The following is a 17,274-nucleotide window of genomic DNA, read 5'->3' on the forward strand; positions in this document are numbered from 1 at the left end:
ACTGCATCCCAAAACCAGCCCAGCCTGTCTCTGCCTCCCTAACCTATTCTTCCTGTCACCCATCCCTTCCTCCCACCCCAAGCCGCACCCCCATCTACCTACTAACCTCATCCCACCTCCTTGACCTGTCCGTCTTCCCTGGACTGACCTATCCCCTCCCTACCTCCCCACCTATACTCTCCTCTCTACCTATCTTCTTTTCTCTCCATCTTCGGTCCACCTCCCCCTCTCTCCCTATTTATTCCAGTTCCCTCTCCCCATCCCCCTCTCTGATGAAGGGTCGAGGCCCGAAACGTCAGCTTTTGTGCCCCTGAGATGCTGCATGGCCTGCTGTGTTCATCCAGCCTCACATTTCATTATCTTGGATTCTCCAGCATCTGCAGTTCCCATTATCACTTAAAAATGAAAGGCATGCTTTTCAGTTTGCCAGTTGGTATTATTACTCAATGCCAAACAAAAAAAAACTGATAGGGAAGGAATCTCATTCTCTTGTTCAGACCTGGTACATACTTATATTTTCTGCGAACGCTGCCATCTCCTCTATACGGAGGAGGCCTTACAAAGCTGAGTTAACTTTGTCACAAACATCTAAGTTCTCTCTGCATGACCTCAAGCATTAAGTGCCTCTCCATCTCAAACACCCCTCTATTTCCACCATGTGACTGCAACCTTTGATTACTCCAGCTCTACTCCAATAAAGCTGCAGAAGCAAAACATCCTCTTCTTGTTCTTCACACTAGCCCAATCGTTCACTTATTTACAGTTTTCCTCGTCTTTCAGTTGCCCTGGGATTGCCCGAGACACAAAAAAGCTACCATCGCTCCAGTAAACCTTTTGAGTGGAATGAATAAATGATTCTTTTTATTGTCAACTATCTTGACAACACAGTGAGAAGTGTCGCCACAATCCAATGCCATTTTGAGCTACAAGAGGAATGAAAAGGAGTTCATCTTCTAATCAAACGGGGCCTCAAACGCAGCTCCAGGGCTTCTGAAAGGTCTCAGAGGTGTTCCAGTCCACAAGCAGTCCTGTTGTGAGAAGACAGATGATGACATTGATGCTCCAGGTGACCCAGGCCTGCCGCTGCCACCAAGATTCTCAATCCATGCTGCCTACGCTGCAGTTACCACCACAAAGATAAAGAAGAAGCAAAAGAAAAAGACGAAAAGTACATAGAGAAACGGATATTGCCAGCCTGGAGCGGACAGGCTCCGATGAGACCGAGCGCTACATACAGGAGCAGGCGAAGCGATGGCCTAGTGATATCATCACCGGACCATTAATTCAGAGACCTAGATAATGTTCTGGGGATTCAGGTTCAAATCGGGCCATGGCAAATGGTGGAATTTGAATTCAGTAAAATATCTGGAATTAATATCCAACGATGACTGTGAATCCATTGTCGATTGTTGGAAAAAACCCATCTGGTTCACTAATGCCCTTTAAGGAAGGAAACTGCCATCTTTTCCTGGTCTGGGCCTACACGTGACTCCAGACCCACAGCAATGTGCTTGACTCTCAACTGCCCTCTGGGCAATCAGGGATGGGCAATAAATGCTGCCTGGCCAGCAACACTCTCATCCCGTGAATGAATAAAGAAAGAAAATACAGTGCTAGCATGACCAGCTTGAATTGACCATCTTAGGTTCACCATTTTTGGCTACTTTACAAGCGAAGCCTTCATCATAGGTAAGAGAAGGTCCACCAAGGCATCCACAGTTGTGTCATGGCAATACCCCTCCATCTTCAGGGATACAAAGCATTAACTTCCAAATTTCAGTGCAAGGGCTCACAAAACAGAACACGTCCCTCACTCAGCACGAAACAATCAATGTCCCATGGAAGACCACAAAGTCGGAGGTGCTGCACCCCACATTTAACCATGTAACCAGTGGGCACCGCAGAATATCTGCCACGATCAGTCGTGAATGGTAGCTGGCAATTAAACAATTCACCAGAGGCTCCACCAATACCTTCACCATCAACGATAGGGGAGATCAACACATCAGCGCCAAAACAAAAGGCTGAAGCACTTGAACAGTCTTCAGCAGAAGTACTGAGTGGATGTGGTCCATCTCTACCATCTCCCGAAGTCCTCCAGAGGTGTGTGGAATGAACTTCCTGAGGAAGTGGTGGGAGCAGGTACAATTACAATTACAATATTTAAAAGACATTTGGAAAAATACATGAATAAGAAATATTTGGAGGGATATGGGCTTGGTGCAGGCAGGTGGGACTAGTTGGGTTTGGGATTATGGTCAGAATTGACTGGTTGGACTGAAGGGTCTGTTTCCGAGCTGTATGACTCTACATATCATTAAGCTGAATATATTCGTGCTGCAGTGCTCAGACACCAAGACAACTACAGCCATGAGCTGTGCTGTGTGTACCCACATCAGGAAAGGCTGAAGCAGCAATAGTACAGTCCCCAACAAATTTAATATTTTACTTCTTTAAACAATTCTCTACACTTGTAGATCACTCTTTGGTCCCAGAAATGTAACTGCAGAAGCGTCACTTACAGCTTTTTGGCCATCTCAGGGAAATATTTTGCTTTCGTCTTGAAGACTACCTGGAATAAAAATATTTAAAAAAGACACGGTCACTCATGATGCGAAAATTGTGGTTGAAATCACAACATGGAATGAACAAGATCAATCTGGGGAGGAGGAGGAAGGGCCAAACATCTCCTGCACCAGAAGCTGCAGAGGAGTTCTATCTTCAACCACACTGCTGAATGCTCACCATTCTAATCGTTAAGGAAAGCAATGAAACAAACTTCCTGGTAACGCATAGAGCGCTAAAGTAGATTTGTTTTGGTGGCCATTGCTTATATTTGCTGGAACTCATTGCTGACTCACAGGACTAAAAAGTACATGCATTCGGCTGTTCAACCCAGTGACTTCAGTAAACTCATTGAGTTGTACAGCAAGGAAACAGACCCATCGGCCCAACTCTTCCACGCTATCCAGATATCCAAAATTAATCTAGACCCCTTTTGCTGGTATTTGGCCCATATCTCGCTAAACCGTTCCAATTCATGTACCCATCTACATGCTTTTAAAGTGTTGTAATTGTATCAGCCTCCACCACTTCCTCTGGCAGCTTGTTACATACACGCACCACCCTCTGTGTGAAAAAGTTGCTCTTCATATCTTCCCCCCCACTCGCTTTAAACCAATGCCCTCGACTTTGGCACTCCCCCACCCTGGGGAATAGACCTTGTCTATTCACCCTATCTGTGCCCCTCATGATTTTATAAACCTCTATAAGGTCACCCCTCAGCCACCGATGCTCCAGGGAAAACAGCTCAAGCCTTTTCAGCCTCTCCCTGTAGCTCTAACACTCCAACCCTGCCAACATTCTCGTAAATCTTTTCTGCACCCTTTCAAGATTCACAACATCGTTCCTACAGCAGGGAGACCAGGAGTGAACGCAGTATTCCAACCAATGTCCTTTAGATACCAGGCGGGAAAACACAATGGCGCTTCATCGAAGGCTGCACAAATGATGTTACCCAACAGGGTAATGAAACGTCTGCAAGTTAACGAACCGGCTCGGCAAGCCAACCAACCACAAGGTCCTATACAGCTGCAACATGACCTCCCAACTCCTACACTCAGGGCACTGACCAATAAAGGCAAACGTACCAAACATCATCTTCACTGCCCTGTCCGCCCGACTGTATTCTATTCGACTATCAAGAAACTATAAATCTGCACCCCAAGGTCTGAAATTCTGTGAAAGCAAGGGAGAAAACAGACATAGTAATGCATTCTCTGACAAAACCCATGCTGGAGCCCAGACACTTTGCATTCCCAAGTAACCGAGCACAAACGAAGCCTAGCAAATCACCGCTTGGCGTGGGGTCACAGGAATATCACGCTCGGGGGAAGCGAGGGCGAGAGAGATTGGGGGAGGGGGGGACAGAGCGAGGGCGAGAGAGAGCAATGTGTGCTTGTGTGTGCACACACGTGTACAGAGAGCAGAAGCATCCACTGACAACCATACTTTACGGAACTAGACTCACTCAAAAAAAGAAACAAAAAGTTAATAATTGAAATTTTTTTAAAAATTGATGTCAGTTCCTACTCTCCGCAGGCACTCTATGATTCTCTGAGGAGGAGTTAGGGCCATCTATGATTCACAGCTGTGCTGGTCTGACCTCAAAACAGTGCAAACACCCACTTATTAACAGTCAGACCAGAGGACACTCGGAACACTGGTGCTCAGCTTACTAAGAAAAGACAAGTTTTGATTCACCAGCACCCTCCCTGCTCCCCCTTAAACACTAACCACTAGCGCAATAAACATTGCTTTTGCCACAGATCTGCAGGACACTACTTTCAAACCAGCATTTTACTTTCGTCCAGCCCACTTGCTGAACATGACAATTCCTTTCCGATCCACACGTGCTGCCTATCTTCTAAAGGCTCTTCTTAGCAATTGCATCTAGCCAGCTGCTATTCAACAACAAGAGGACATCACAACAAAGTTTTGGACAGATGCAAACCAATGGGCATGCTTGCCAAGCAGGAATCCTGACTGTGCAGACTGGGAATAAAGCCTGGCTGTTGATCTGAATGAGCTATTTACCGTCGGCCAGCAGGAAGCTAATTTCTCTCCTGTCAGCAGCTGCAGCTCATCTCAGCATTGCACAACAACCTCTGAATTGACACACAACCATCAAACTGTCAACCAGTCATGTCACAAAATCCTTGTAACACGGACAGATCAGAAACAAAAAAGGCAAGGAGCAAGTGTGTCATCTGACTTCTATAAAATGCAAGTCAGTTTCCCAAATGCAAGGGGAAACCAAACATTAAGCCAGAACTCTCCACTAGCTGAGATAACGAGGTGTAGAGCTGGATGAACACAGCAGGCCAGCAGCATCAGAGGAGCAGGAAGGCTTCCTCTGATGCTGCTTGGCCTGCTGTGTTCATCCAGCTCTACGCCCCGTTATTTCAGATTCTCCAGCATCTACAGCTCCTACTCTCTCTCCACTAGCTTATCTTGTTTGTGCTCACAAAAATAATAAACTGGGTTCGGCTGATTTTTGCTGGCTTATTTGCATCTTTATTTGTAGTACATCAGTCATTTCAGGATCCAGTCATACTGAAAGGAGAGAGGGCAGGTTTAACCTTTGAACAGAAGGTTTCTGTAGCACCATGCAAGAGTCTTAAGGCATTAAAATGGCCCTTGCTGTGGGATGCCAGAGGAGGTAAGAATGAACCAAGATATCTCACCACGTGACTGAGCACAAGAGAGATTGGGAATTGGAGCTACCTGGAAATAATTAATGGAAGGGTACTAAACAGTATTGAGGCCAAATGTAAACAGAGCAAGGGTGAGAGCTAAGGGAGTAGCTCCGATCAACATTTCTCGCTCAGCCAAACGTCAACAAACCATGTTAGCCAATATAACAACAAAATGCCATTTGTGGGAGCTTGCTCTGCACAAACTGGCTGCCACATTTTGTTGGCCGTGAGCCACTTTGCAGCCTCCTGAGATCACAAAGAACACTGCAGAGAAGGTCTTTATTTCTACAGATGAAAGAACAGGGAGAGTCTGTGATAAATTAGTTCCCCTGTTAAGGATTGAGGAGGGTAAGCCACAAGAGGGGCTCGATCATAGGGCAGCACGGGTCCAGGCCTGGGTGGAATGCTTTTTGGAGGGGTGGTCTGGAACCAATGGGCCAAATGGCCTGCTTCCACACTGTAGGGATTCTACGATTTGAAAAATGGAGGTGGCTGAATTGCCTTTGCACACCTGGTCTAAGGTGCAAACATTTTTGAGAAAGAAACGCGCATTTACATATATAACAACTCCAAGAAACAAAGATTTCTGAAGTGTTGTCAATACTGGGAGTTGACATGCATTTGATAAGACTCCAGAAAATACTAAACGGATTGAGTTACATGTTTGTTTCACATGTTGGCATGGGGGTGAGAACGTGCGAGTGAGAGAGTGATAGCAAGATTGTGCACGCACAAAAGCGTGTGTGCGCGTGCATGTGTGTTTATTGGGTCTTTAAACTCATCTTCGCATTTGTCTCTAAAATGTCACCTCTGAGAAGTAGCACTGCCTCAAACTAAGCCCTAATGATTAGGAGCTGGATTTGAACTCTCACCCTTCAGCTGGAGCAGATGGGGAACTGATGACCTATCGGTATTAATGATAGACTCTTAATTTAGAGATCCTGGTAATGCTCCGGGGATCCAGGTTCGAATCCTTCCATGGCGGAGAACAGAATTTTAATTCAATAAATATCTGGAATTAGGGGTGTAATGATGATCACAAAACCATTGTTGATTATCAGAAAAAACACATCTGGTACTCAATACAGGACTCCAGACCTACAGCAATGTGGTTGACTCTTAACTGCCCTCTGGGCAATTAGGGTTGGGCAATAAATGCTGTCCTGGCCAGCGACACCCATATCTCATGAATGAATTTTTAAAATGTCACACTTCCTGTTTGGCCCAGGTAAAAAGAGATCGTTCGAGAATCTCTAAAATAAAGATGCCAGCTCAAAAACAAACAGAGAAGCACACACACCTGTCAATACTAACAATCGCGGCCTGAGGGAGATTTTCAATTTGCTACAATGCCTGGTCTGAAGTCAAACAAAATTAGCCCTCCCAAGCTGCAAGAAAGCTTATCACAATTACCTGAGCAAAATACATATTCATGAGACTGAGGGTGAAGAACTGCAGGCAGACTGGGAAGCAGTAGAGCAGCCAGAAGGAAAAAGGGCCCAGCGTGTTGGCTTGGATGGTGTCTCGGAAGTAAAACGAGAAGAGAGTAGTCCTCAGAGCAGCCCACAGCAGACACAAGAAGAGAAACACAGTCTGGTAGCTGAACTTCTTGTGCCTGTAATGCAACACCAGCCAGAGCTGGATGTAGACCAGGAGGAAGAGGAATCCGTAAAGTGCAGTGTAAACAATGGTCAGTCCCAACGTAACTGAGGGTGGAACAGCAGGCTGCAGGGGCTCTGGGCTCACGGTACTCAATGCAATATCCATAACTTGTAAACCTTCCATCTTCAGGTCCAGAAACAAGATGGCCACTCTGCACCAGACTGATCTCAGAATAACCTACCAGGAGAGAAGTTTAGAGTTTAACTGCTTATTAATCAATCAATCAGCAGATAACAGACAGTCACCTCCAATGGAGAGGAGTGCTGAACACATGGACACATAACCCCGCTCTAACCAAAACTACCAGGAGGCTTTCAAAATCAACAGTTGCTGGGGTGGGAAGGGGAATTCAGAAGTATGAATTCTAGTTAAGCAATTGATAGAAAGAGGTCCGGGGTCATGCCCCCAGCATGATTGTGCGGTGACTTCTTCCAGTAGAAGACAGCTTGGGGATGTTATGTGAAGGCAGCAGTGGATTCAGCTGTAATGCTCCTCCCGCAGCACTAAGGCTCAGACGTAGACATCATCCCACTTTGTAAAAGTACTAACTACTGCCCAAACCCAATGGAATGGTATCTGACTGGGCAGAAAAAAAAAGTAAGTGGGCATTTCAACCCCCCTCCCGCCGCCCTCAGGTCTTTAACCTTTCTGGGTAACTTCTAACTTCAAGGTGAAGTAATCTTAAAAGAAACAGAAATTCAGCCAACTTCTGTAAGCGCAAGATGGCTCCTTGGGAAGGTACCATCAGCCACAAAAGCTGGTACCTCAGAGGGAATCATTTGACCCGCAGCAATCTCTGTTACTGCTTTCCCATGGTCATGAGTATTTGCTCCCACTGCATCTTCTCCACCTGGTTGACAATAACTGTGTTCTCTCCATTCTGGGAACCCTGGCATGTACCCAATCCATACCAAGCTGGGCACATACAGTGAAGCTCTTCATGAAAAGCAGACGGCAGCGCGACATTATCCAAATGCCATCAGCTTTTGAGCAGCATCCAAAGTGAGGCTGCTGAATCAGCACAAGGGTAGGGGATTTGTGCACAGCCTTGGTACTGTGGACATAAGGTGACTCAGTAATGGATCCAGGCAGTTACCACACTTGTCAAGACTTCTCCTGGGTGCCTTCCAAACAGATTATAGTCCATTGATTTTGCAACTAAAAGGTGGTGGGGGTCGGGGGTGCGGAAATTGAATTTCAAATTTGTAGGCTTTTTCGTAGGATAGGGGATTTTAAGACTATGGGGCATATTTTTAAGGTGCGAGGACGAAGATTCAGAAAAGACATGAGGGGCAACTTTTTATTTAAAACACAGAGTGGTATGCATGTGGAAAGAACCTCTAGAGGAAGTGGTGGATGTGGGTACAGTTACAACCCCACATTTAGTTAAGTACATGAATAAGAAATGTTTGGAGGGATATGGGCCAAGCGCAGGCAGGTAGGACTAGTTTAGTTTGGGATTACCGCCAGCATAGACTGATTGGACCAAAGGGTCACACAGCATGGAGGCAGTCTCTACGACTCTGGATGAGCACCAGAACACACTCCGTGGATAAAAACACAGGAAAAAGAAAAATCAATGGTTTAACCTTGGGGAAAAGTGAAACAATAGAATTGAATGTCCATCAGACTGACTTTGTTTCAATGAGTTCCCAATTACTTATACTGTGCACAGAGGAATCTCCCACGATGGTTAATGTAGACCTGAAATGCTCAGAATTAAAGTTGAGAGTTTGGTTCCAGTAGCCTTCTCACCTCAAAGATGGCAAAGGGACAAAACCAACAGGAGGCTGAGCAGAGGCAAAAATCAGGTCCAGTTCAAAGACGTGAAAGAGGCAAAATGTCTGTCTGCTAGTTCCAGCTTTTCTTCCTCAATCAGCTGGTGCCAAACTTTGTCGGAATGGACCAGTCAGTAAAAATGCGATATTAAACTTCTTGGCAAAATTGGGTGGTCTCTCTCCTTCACAGTTTAAACAGCTCTCCAGTTTCTAACTCTCCCACACCCCCGAGCCCACTGGCAGGACCGCAGTGTTGCTCCAATAGTGGATTGCGCCGATGTTAACAATGTGTAGCCTGGTCCCATCCCCACTGTTGGGAGACCGTCATTAACTCAGGACCAGAACGGTGTCTTCCTGCCCTTGAATGCACAGCTTGGGTGAAAGTAGCCCAGAGCCCCTCAAAGGCACTTGTCATCTACCCCGGCATGGTTCGGTTTGATCCAGCACACTGTCAGTCTTTGGCGATCAGCAGATATAAAGAACAATCCTCTTCCACCTGCTAAATAAAAGAAGAGATACTTTTACACTTCTTCATAATCACCAAGTGCAATGCTCTCACATAAGTCCAACAGGTACATCATAACAGAATGAACCACAATTCCGTCAAAACAGGGCTGCTCCCAACCCAAGCAACTGAACTCCAAGAATCAACTTTGCAGTGACTGACATGCAACATAAAATATTTGCTACAGTTCAGAGGGAACTTTAGTCTGTAGCTAACCTTACTTCGCCCTCTTGTTTTATGGGGATGATATAGCAAGAGCTTTACTCTGTATCGAGCCCAGTGTTGTCCCTTTCCTAGGAATATTCGATGGGGGACAGTGCAGACGGAGCTTTACTCGGTATCCAACCCCATGTTGTCCCTGTCCTGGGAGATTCGATGGGGGACAGTGTAGAGAGAGCTTTACTCTGTATCTCACCTTGTGCTGTCCCTGTCCTGGGGAGTGTTTGATGGGGGACAGTGTAGAGGAAGCTTTACTCTGTATCCAACCCCATGATATCCCATCCTGGGAGTGTTTGATGGGGACTTTACGCCGTATGCAACCCTGTGATGTCCCTGTACCAAGAGCGTTTGATGCTGAAGGTCAAGAGGGAGCTTTACTCTGTATCTATGAAATCTTTGAAGGGGACAATTTAGAGAGGTCCACCATGCCTGCTCTGGGAATGTTTATTTTGAACACTGCAAGTCTGAAACACAAAATATTCCACTCCCTCATTGATAAACTGAAACAAAGTTAGATGGACTAAAAAGAAGTGTGCACAAATGACCACAAAGGCATGATCTCATCACATAAAGCTTCAGATAAGGTTTTAATAATAGCTTGACACTGACAATGTTATCAGAACTGACAAGATCTTCTAATGATTTCTACTTACTGATTATCCCCTAAACAAAATAGCTGTTGCTTCAAACAAAAATGTCGGAGTTGGGACAAAGGGAAGAAGCATGCCCCACACACAGGAGGGACAGCCAAACATTTTAAAGAGTTGCAGAATTACTTCATCCTGTTCCGACCAATTTCACAATAAATTGCGATCATAAAAACTGGGATGAGAAAGACATTTGTAAAGTTCAGACTGACGCCTAACCAATTAACTGTTGGGAAGTGCCTGCTTGGACCACATTCCATCAACGCTCTCCCTTCCAAGCCTCTCGGGCCAAGTTCTCTCTTGAAGATTGGTCATTTTTCCACAAAATCATAAACTCCCTATCAATGATGCACGCACGAAATACAGGAATTTAATGCAGGGTTGCTGGGTGAAAAAAAAATAAAGCTTGCACCAGCCAAAAGATCTACTTGAGTGCTTGCAAACTGCAAGTAATTTACAGGGAGAAAATGTCAAGCGTTTAAGCCATAAGCTGCACCATAGCTGCCTTAACAAAAGGCTATTCCTTTCCCCTAACAAGAGCTGTTACTGTTTATTGTCCAAGAATGGAAGTATTAAAAACCTCAGGCCACGCTACAGCAGACAGAAATTCATCACCAACACAAAGACATTCATTAAAATGAACCTCAGAAAAAAAAACACCAGTCAATATAACCGAAAATAAATGTGGCACGAAACTCTTAGATACCTCAGGGATAAACATTTAAAACAAATTAGCTGCTGCTCATCTCTCATTCCTTCAAAAACTGAAGTGGATGTGAAATCCTGATCCAAAAAAACAATATGAGGGACTGTACTGTGAGCTAATACTGCTGCCTCTCCCCACTTCCCTCGCACTATCTGGTTTAGATTGCTGAACGAACAGATAGACACACACACAAAGCGGCATTACCACTGCCAAATCCCCCACAGTTAACATGCCAAGATTAACAAGAAATGAACTAGATGTATAAATACGTTTCAGAGATAGTAGGAACTGCAGATGCTGGAGAATCTGAGATAACAAGGTGTAGAGCTGGATGAACACAGCAGGCCAAGCAGCATCACAGGATCAGGAAAGCTGACGTTTCAGGCCTAGCCCCTTCTTCAGAAAAAAATAAACAGCAGGTCAGAGAATTGTGCAGTGAGTCGCTCATTTCCTGACGTCCCAGTGCCTCCCCATCATCTCATAAGTCCAGAAGAACGGAATTAGGCCATTCAGCCCAGAAAGTCTGCCCCACTCTTTGAAATGTTTCTCAAGCCCATTCTGCTTCCTTCTCCCTTACTAATCAAGAACCTACCTCTGTCTTAAACACACTCAATCACGTGGCTTCCACAGCTTCTGCAACAAGTTCCACAGATTCACTGTTCTCTGGCTGAAGAATTTAAAGAAATTCCCAAGGCACAGGTCTGGAATGTGATGGAATACTGTCCAATTCCCTGGATAGATGCAGCTCCAGCAACCGCTGAAGCTGGACACCCTTCAGGGCAGAGCAGCCAGTTTTGGTTGTGTATTAGCACTGTCTCCTTCACCAATTATCATCTCCAAGACACACTGCAATAACTCATCAGCATCTATCAAACCAGCGACCTCTACCTTCTAGGAGGACAAGGGGCCACTTGCAGCTACAAAATGCCTTCCAGGTCATACATCATTTTGACCCACGCTGTTCTTTCAGTGTCGCTGGATCAAAGTCCTAGAATTCTCTTCCTATCAATATATTGGGTGTACCTACAAAGTTATGGACTTAAGCAGTTCAAAAGGTTTACCACCATCTTCTCAACAGCAATGAAGGATGGGCAATAATACTGGCCTAACCAATACACAAGGAATGAATCAAACACAAAGTCCGTCATGAACTCTAGAAGTGATGGTAGCGAGTGTACGGGATGAGCTGACATTCTTGGGGAGGTAGAGACCTCCTGTGGCCCCATCTGTCAGGGGGATGGGGAAAGGGACAGGGGCCTCCTGCGGCCCCGACTGTCAGGGGGGGGCAGGGACCTCCTGCCCCCCAACTGTCGGGGGGGGGGGCAGGGACCTCCTGCGGCCCTGTTTGTTGAGGGGGGGTCAAGACCTCCTTTGGGCTAGGCTGCCAGGGGAACGGAGACCTCCTCTGGACCAGGTTGCCGGGGTGGGGGTCATGACTTCCTCTAGACTGGGTTGTCGGGGGAAAAGAGGCTTCATTGGGACCGGGTTTTGGGGGGTCTGGTACATATCCAGTGCCCGAACGATGCCCAATCTCCCAAAAGATACTGGGACGTTTCTCCCATCCCACCGGAGTCGTACAGTTGTACAGCATGGAAACAGTCCCTTTGGTCCAACTCGTTCATGCTGAATAGATATCCTAAAATAAACAAGTCCTATGTCCTGGCATTTGGCCGGTACCCCGCTTCAACCCCTTGTATTCATGTACCCAACCAGATGCCTTACGAATGTTGGTATTGCACTGGCCTCCCTTCACTTCCCTCGACAGCCCGGTCCACAGGAAGTCTCCACCTCCCCAACAAAGTCCCTACTCCGAACGTACAGGTCCTGAGGAAGTCTCTACCACCCACATATCCAGAAAATGTCTCCACGCCTCCCCCAAATGACCTGGTCCAGAGGAAATCCCTACCCCCCGATAATTCTCCCCGTGTCTGTGTGGGTTTCCTCCAGGTGCTCCGGTTTCCTCCCACAGTCCAAAGATGCGCAGGTTAGGTGGATCGGCCAGGCTAAATTGCCTGTAGTGTTCAGGGGTGTGTGGTTTATAGGGGGCAAGGTCTGGGTGGGATGCTTCCAGGGGCGGTGTGGACTTGTTGGGCCAAAGGGCCTGTTTCCACACTGTAGGGAATCTAATCTAATCTAAACTCAGTCCCAGGGAAGTCCCCCACCCCTGGTAAGTCAAGACCTGAGGGAGGATTCACCCTCCCCCTGATGAATTAGCCTTTGCCCATGCCCCCAACTGGGGTGTAGGCAGTCTATCTCCTTGACTTTGGAAGGTCTTATGGGGACCACCTTTTACACAGGTAGGAACAGCCGAGACCATTGGACAGATGGGGGGGCGCGCTGAGAGGGAAAGTGGTTCCATCCCCAATTCTGCCCCCCCTTCCTCTTCCACCAATGGAAGATTCTGACAGACTCCCTTGTCTCTCTCCAAACTCCCTGTCAACTGGAGACGAGCTCGCCCCGCGACCCCCACTCTCACCTCCCACTTCATCCTTCGACTGCCGAGCGATTTAAAACTCCGTCCAGCGCCTCCCTCTGTGAATTCGACTCGAGCAGCGGACTCAGCTTTCGGACCCGTTCACTCCGTCGAGGGGCGGGCGCCGGCCCCCGTCCCGGCTGCGCGTCAGCCGGTGACTCCGCCTTCCCTTCGCTTTTCACTCCCCAAACGACCGCGCCTGCGTCTTGCCGCCGCTGCCTCCGAATGCGCCTGCTCACTCCCGTGAGTCGGGGCGCCGGCCGCACGATCCACCGAAGCGGCTGCGCGTGCGTGAAGCCCGGTTGCCGCTGAAACTCTGATTCCTCTGGTGTTGAGGGGGGGGAGGGGTGGAAGAGCCAGGACGCGCATGCGTACCAAGGCGGCCGCGGAGCTTCGCGGGAGTTGTAGTCTTTCCCATGCAGCATGGGTCAGGTTTAGAGGCAAAAAAATCCTGCAGATGCTAGAATCTAAGATCGAACAACAGGAGGCTGGAAGAGCGCAGCAGGCCAGGCAGCATCTGGAGGAAAGGAACAGTCAACGTTTCAGATATTACCCTTCTTCAGGACTCATGGCGAAGGGTAATTCCCAAAACAGCCCTGAAGAAGGGTAATAGCTGAAACATTCACTTCTCCTTTCCTCCGAATAGTCCAAAGCGGAACAAGAAGGAGATACAGGAGCAGAATTAGGCCATTTGGCCCATCAAGTCTGCTCCGCCATTCGATCACAACTGACATATTTCTCAAGGCCATTCTCCTTCCTACTCCCCCTAACCCTCGGTCCCCTTACCAATCAAGAAAATATTTACAAACAAGACTGAAAGAACTGCAGATGCTGTTAATCAGAAACAAAAACAGAAGTTGTTGGAAAAGCTCAGCAACTCTGTCAGTATCTGTGAAGAGAAACCAGAGTTAACTTTTCAGGTTCGGTGATCCTCAGTGGGTATCTATCTCTGTCTTAAGACATTCAAGGACTTGCCCTCCACAGTTCTTCTTGGTTGGAGTGTTTGTATAGTGAGACCAAGGTTGTAAGAGTTTAATATCTCCCAGCACTCCACTGATCACAACACATGGAGGATGCATTCGGGGGTTTTAACAATGGGAAATAAGGAAATGGCCAAGGCGCTGAGCAGATATTTTGTGTCAGTCTTCACAGTAGAAGACACAAATAACATGCTGATCATTGATGACAAGGAGGCATGGCAGGTGAGGACCTAGAAATGATCATTATCACTAAAGAGGTAGATTTGGGCAAGTTAATGAGGATAAAGGTAGACAAGTCTCCTGGCCCTGCTGGCATGCATCCCAGGATACTAAAAGAGATGGTGAGGGAAATAGCAAATATGCTCATGGTAATTTATCGAAATTCACGGCACTCTGGAGCAGTTCCTGAAGATTGTAAAACAGCAAATGTGACACCACTGTTTTAAAAGGAGGGAGACAAAAGGCAAGTTAGCTTAATTTCTGTAGTAGGAAAAATGCCTGAATCTGCCATCAGGGAAGAAATAGCAAGGCATCTGGATAGAAATTGTCCCATTAGGTTCATGAAAGGCAGGTCAAGTTTAATTAATTTACTGGAATTCTTTGAGGATATTATGAGCATGTTGAACAATGGGAAACCAGTGGATGTGGTGTATCTGAATTTCCAGAAGGCATTTGACAAGGTGCTGCACCAAAGGCTGCTACATAAGATAAAGGTGCACGGCATTACAGGTATTGTACTCGTGTGGATAGAAGATTGGTTAACTAACAGAAAGCAAAAAGGGGGGATAAATGGGAGTTTTCCTGGTTGGAGATCAGTGGCTAGTGGTGTACCTCGGGATCAGTATTGGAACCACAATTGTTTACAATTTACATAGATGATTTAGAGTCAGGGACGAAGTGTAGTATATCAAAGTTCACAGAAGACACGAAGATGAGTAATAGTGCAGAGGGAGAAATGTTGGTTGAGTGGGCAAGGGTCTGGCAGGGGGAGTACAATGTTGGTAAATATGAGGTCGTCCATTTTGATAGGAATGACAGTACAATGGACTGTTACTTAAATGGTGGAAAATTTGCAGGACGCTGCTGTGCAGAGGGACCCGGGTGTCCTTGTGTATGAATCGCTAAAAGTTGGTTTGCTGGTGCAAAACAGTATCAGAGGCAGCCCCTGACATATTACGACACCCCCCTCAACTGACAGTGAAAGACTGCTCCCTAAGACTCTGTGACAGGTCTGCTTCTCCGAAGCACATGCAGTGAGCTTGTTGTCTGACCTACCACCATGTGGTGCATAAGTGAGATAGGTTAAAACATGGCCGTGCAGCAAGATATCGGCCCCCTGTTACTGAGGACTATTGACCTGGCAGTGTGCTAATTGGTGGAGGCGCTGTGAGGCTCCAGGTAGACGCTGAATGAGTGGCCCCCCCAGTAGAGAGAAAGTGAGCAGGCCCGAGATGCAGCCCTGGTCAATTTGTCAGCTGCCCTCCCCAAGCACGAAGTGTCCTTGTAGCCTCCTGTGCTCATCTTGGCACATCCTGTGATGCAAATTCTTGCTTTTTGAGGAGCTTGTGAGCGGGGCGGGGAAACACAGTGATGTGTTGGCAGATGTGAAGAAGGTTTTCTAAGATTGCAAAGGGATCTTCACCAGTTGGGCTGAAAAATGGCAGGTGGAGTTTGTTTTGGATAAATGCACAATATTGCATTTTGGTACAGCAAACAGGGGCAGGACTTATTCAATTAAAAGGCCTTGGGTAGTTTGTAGAACAGCAAGACCTAGGGGTTCAGGTCCATAATTCTTTGCAGTTTGCGTCACAAGTATACAGGGGGTTAAGGAAGCGTTAAGCACGCTTGCCTTCATTGCTCAAACCTTTGAGTACAGGAGCTGGGACATCATGTTGAGGTTGTACAGGACGTTGGTGAGGCCTCTTCTGGAGCACTGTTATGGGAAGGATATTATGAAGCTGGAGAGGGCTCAGAAGAGATTTACCAGGATGTTGCCGGGAATGAAGAGTTTGAGTTATAAGGAGAGGCTGGGACTTTTTTCACTGGAGTGTAGGAGGTTGAGTGGTGACCTTATAGAGGTTTATAAAATCATGAGGAGTGTAGATAGTGTCAATGGTAGTGTCTTTTCCCTAAGGTGGGGGGATTTCATATTTTTAAGGTGAGAGGAGAGATTTTAAAAAGGCATGAGGGGCAAATTTTTTTGCACAGAGGGTGGTTCGCTTGAGAAATGAGCTTCCAGAGGAAATGGTGGGTGTGGGTACAGTTACAACATTTAAAAGACATTTGGATAAGTACACGATCAGGGAAAGGTTTGGAGGGATATGGGCCGAGCACAAGCAAGCAGGACTAGTTTAGTTTGGGGATTGTGTTTGGCGTGGACTGGTTGGACTGAAGGGTCTATTTCTGTGCTGTATGGTCCTAAGTTGGGTGTCTATGGGTCGTGCCTTGTGATAATGTTTGGAGCTGGGGAATATGGAGGCCCCATGCAGGCAGCAGCAAAGCTGAAGTCGCCCGCTCCAATTTCTGCGTTGAGACTTCATGGCGCCCGTCTTGATCAGCACATTTGGTGGGATGGGAAGATGAATATATTAATGAGATGAGCAGTGGCACTTAACAAGCAATAAAACGCAAACTCCATGCCCCGACCCCGGCCTTAACTGGCAATTTGCACCTTGATTAACGTACATCAACCCCTCACGCTTGGCAATGTGTTCAACAGATGCAGCAAGTTGTCCCCAGTGTCAAGTAGGCCTCACCACACTTTTCACTCTATTCTGTCACAAATATTACCTAGGCCCGAAACCTGTCCCCTTAAACTCCGTACCACTCGCGTGTGCCCCTTAACGCCATGCTGACTTTGTACAGGCCCTGAAACAAGGTGAAACTCACAAAGAGCTGAACTTTGGGCTTTTAATTGTTCCCGTGGAAGAAGCCAGGAATCATCTATGGATTTCAGTGGGATAACAGGTGACAGTGATGGGAAGGCAATGGCCTAGTGGCATTATTGTTGGACTGTTAACCCAGAGACTTAGGTAATGTTCTGGGG

The 17,274-nt window shown here is 46.8% G+C and overlaps 1 protein-coding gene across 3 annotated transcripts in view; it reads right to left on the minus strand.

Moving 5' to 3' along the window:
• The window catches only part of LOC125449440 (G protein-coupled receptor 137Ba-like), a 38,069-nt gene extending 24,641 nt beyond the window's left edge, over nucleotides 1–13,428 (minus strand). Inside the window, exons 1-4 of one of the 3 annotated variants that reach the window (XM_048525224.2) lie at nucleotides 13,252–13,428; nucleotides 8,676–9,194; nucleotides 6,672–7,097; nucleotides 2,523–2,572 (exon numbers count right to left, since the gene is read on the minus strand). In XM_048525224.2, the coding sequence (XP_048381181.1) occupies nucleotides 2,523–2,572; nucleotides 6,672–7,043 (422 nt within the window). In that variant the 5' untranslated portion in view covers nucleotides 7,044–7,097; nucleotides 8,676–9,194; nucleotides 13,252–13,428. Of the gene's footprint in view, nucleotides 1–2,522; nucleotides 2,573–6,671; nucleotides 7,098–8,675; nucleotides 9,198–13,251 lie in introns of all 3 variants that reach the window. The other 2 variants (XM_048525223.2, XM_048525225.2) reach the window with 2 other exon arrangements.
• Between the last annotated feature and the right edge of the window lie 3,846 nt (nucleotides 13,429–17,274).

This window comes from Stegostoma tigrinum, chromosome 42 (genome assembly GCF_030684315.1).
Source record: "Stegostoma tigrinum isolate sSteTig4 chromosome 42, sSteTig4.hap1, whole genome shotgun sequence".
Lineage (NCBI taxonomy): Eukaryota > Metazoa > Chordata > Chondrichthyes > Orectolobiformes > Stegostomatidae > Stegostoma > Stegostoma tigrinum.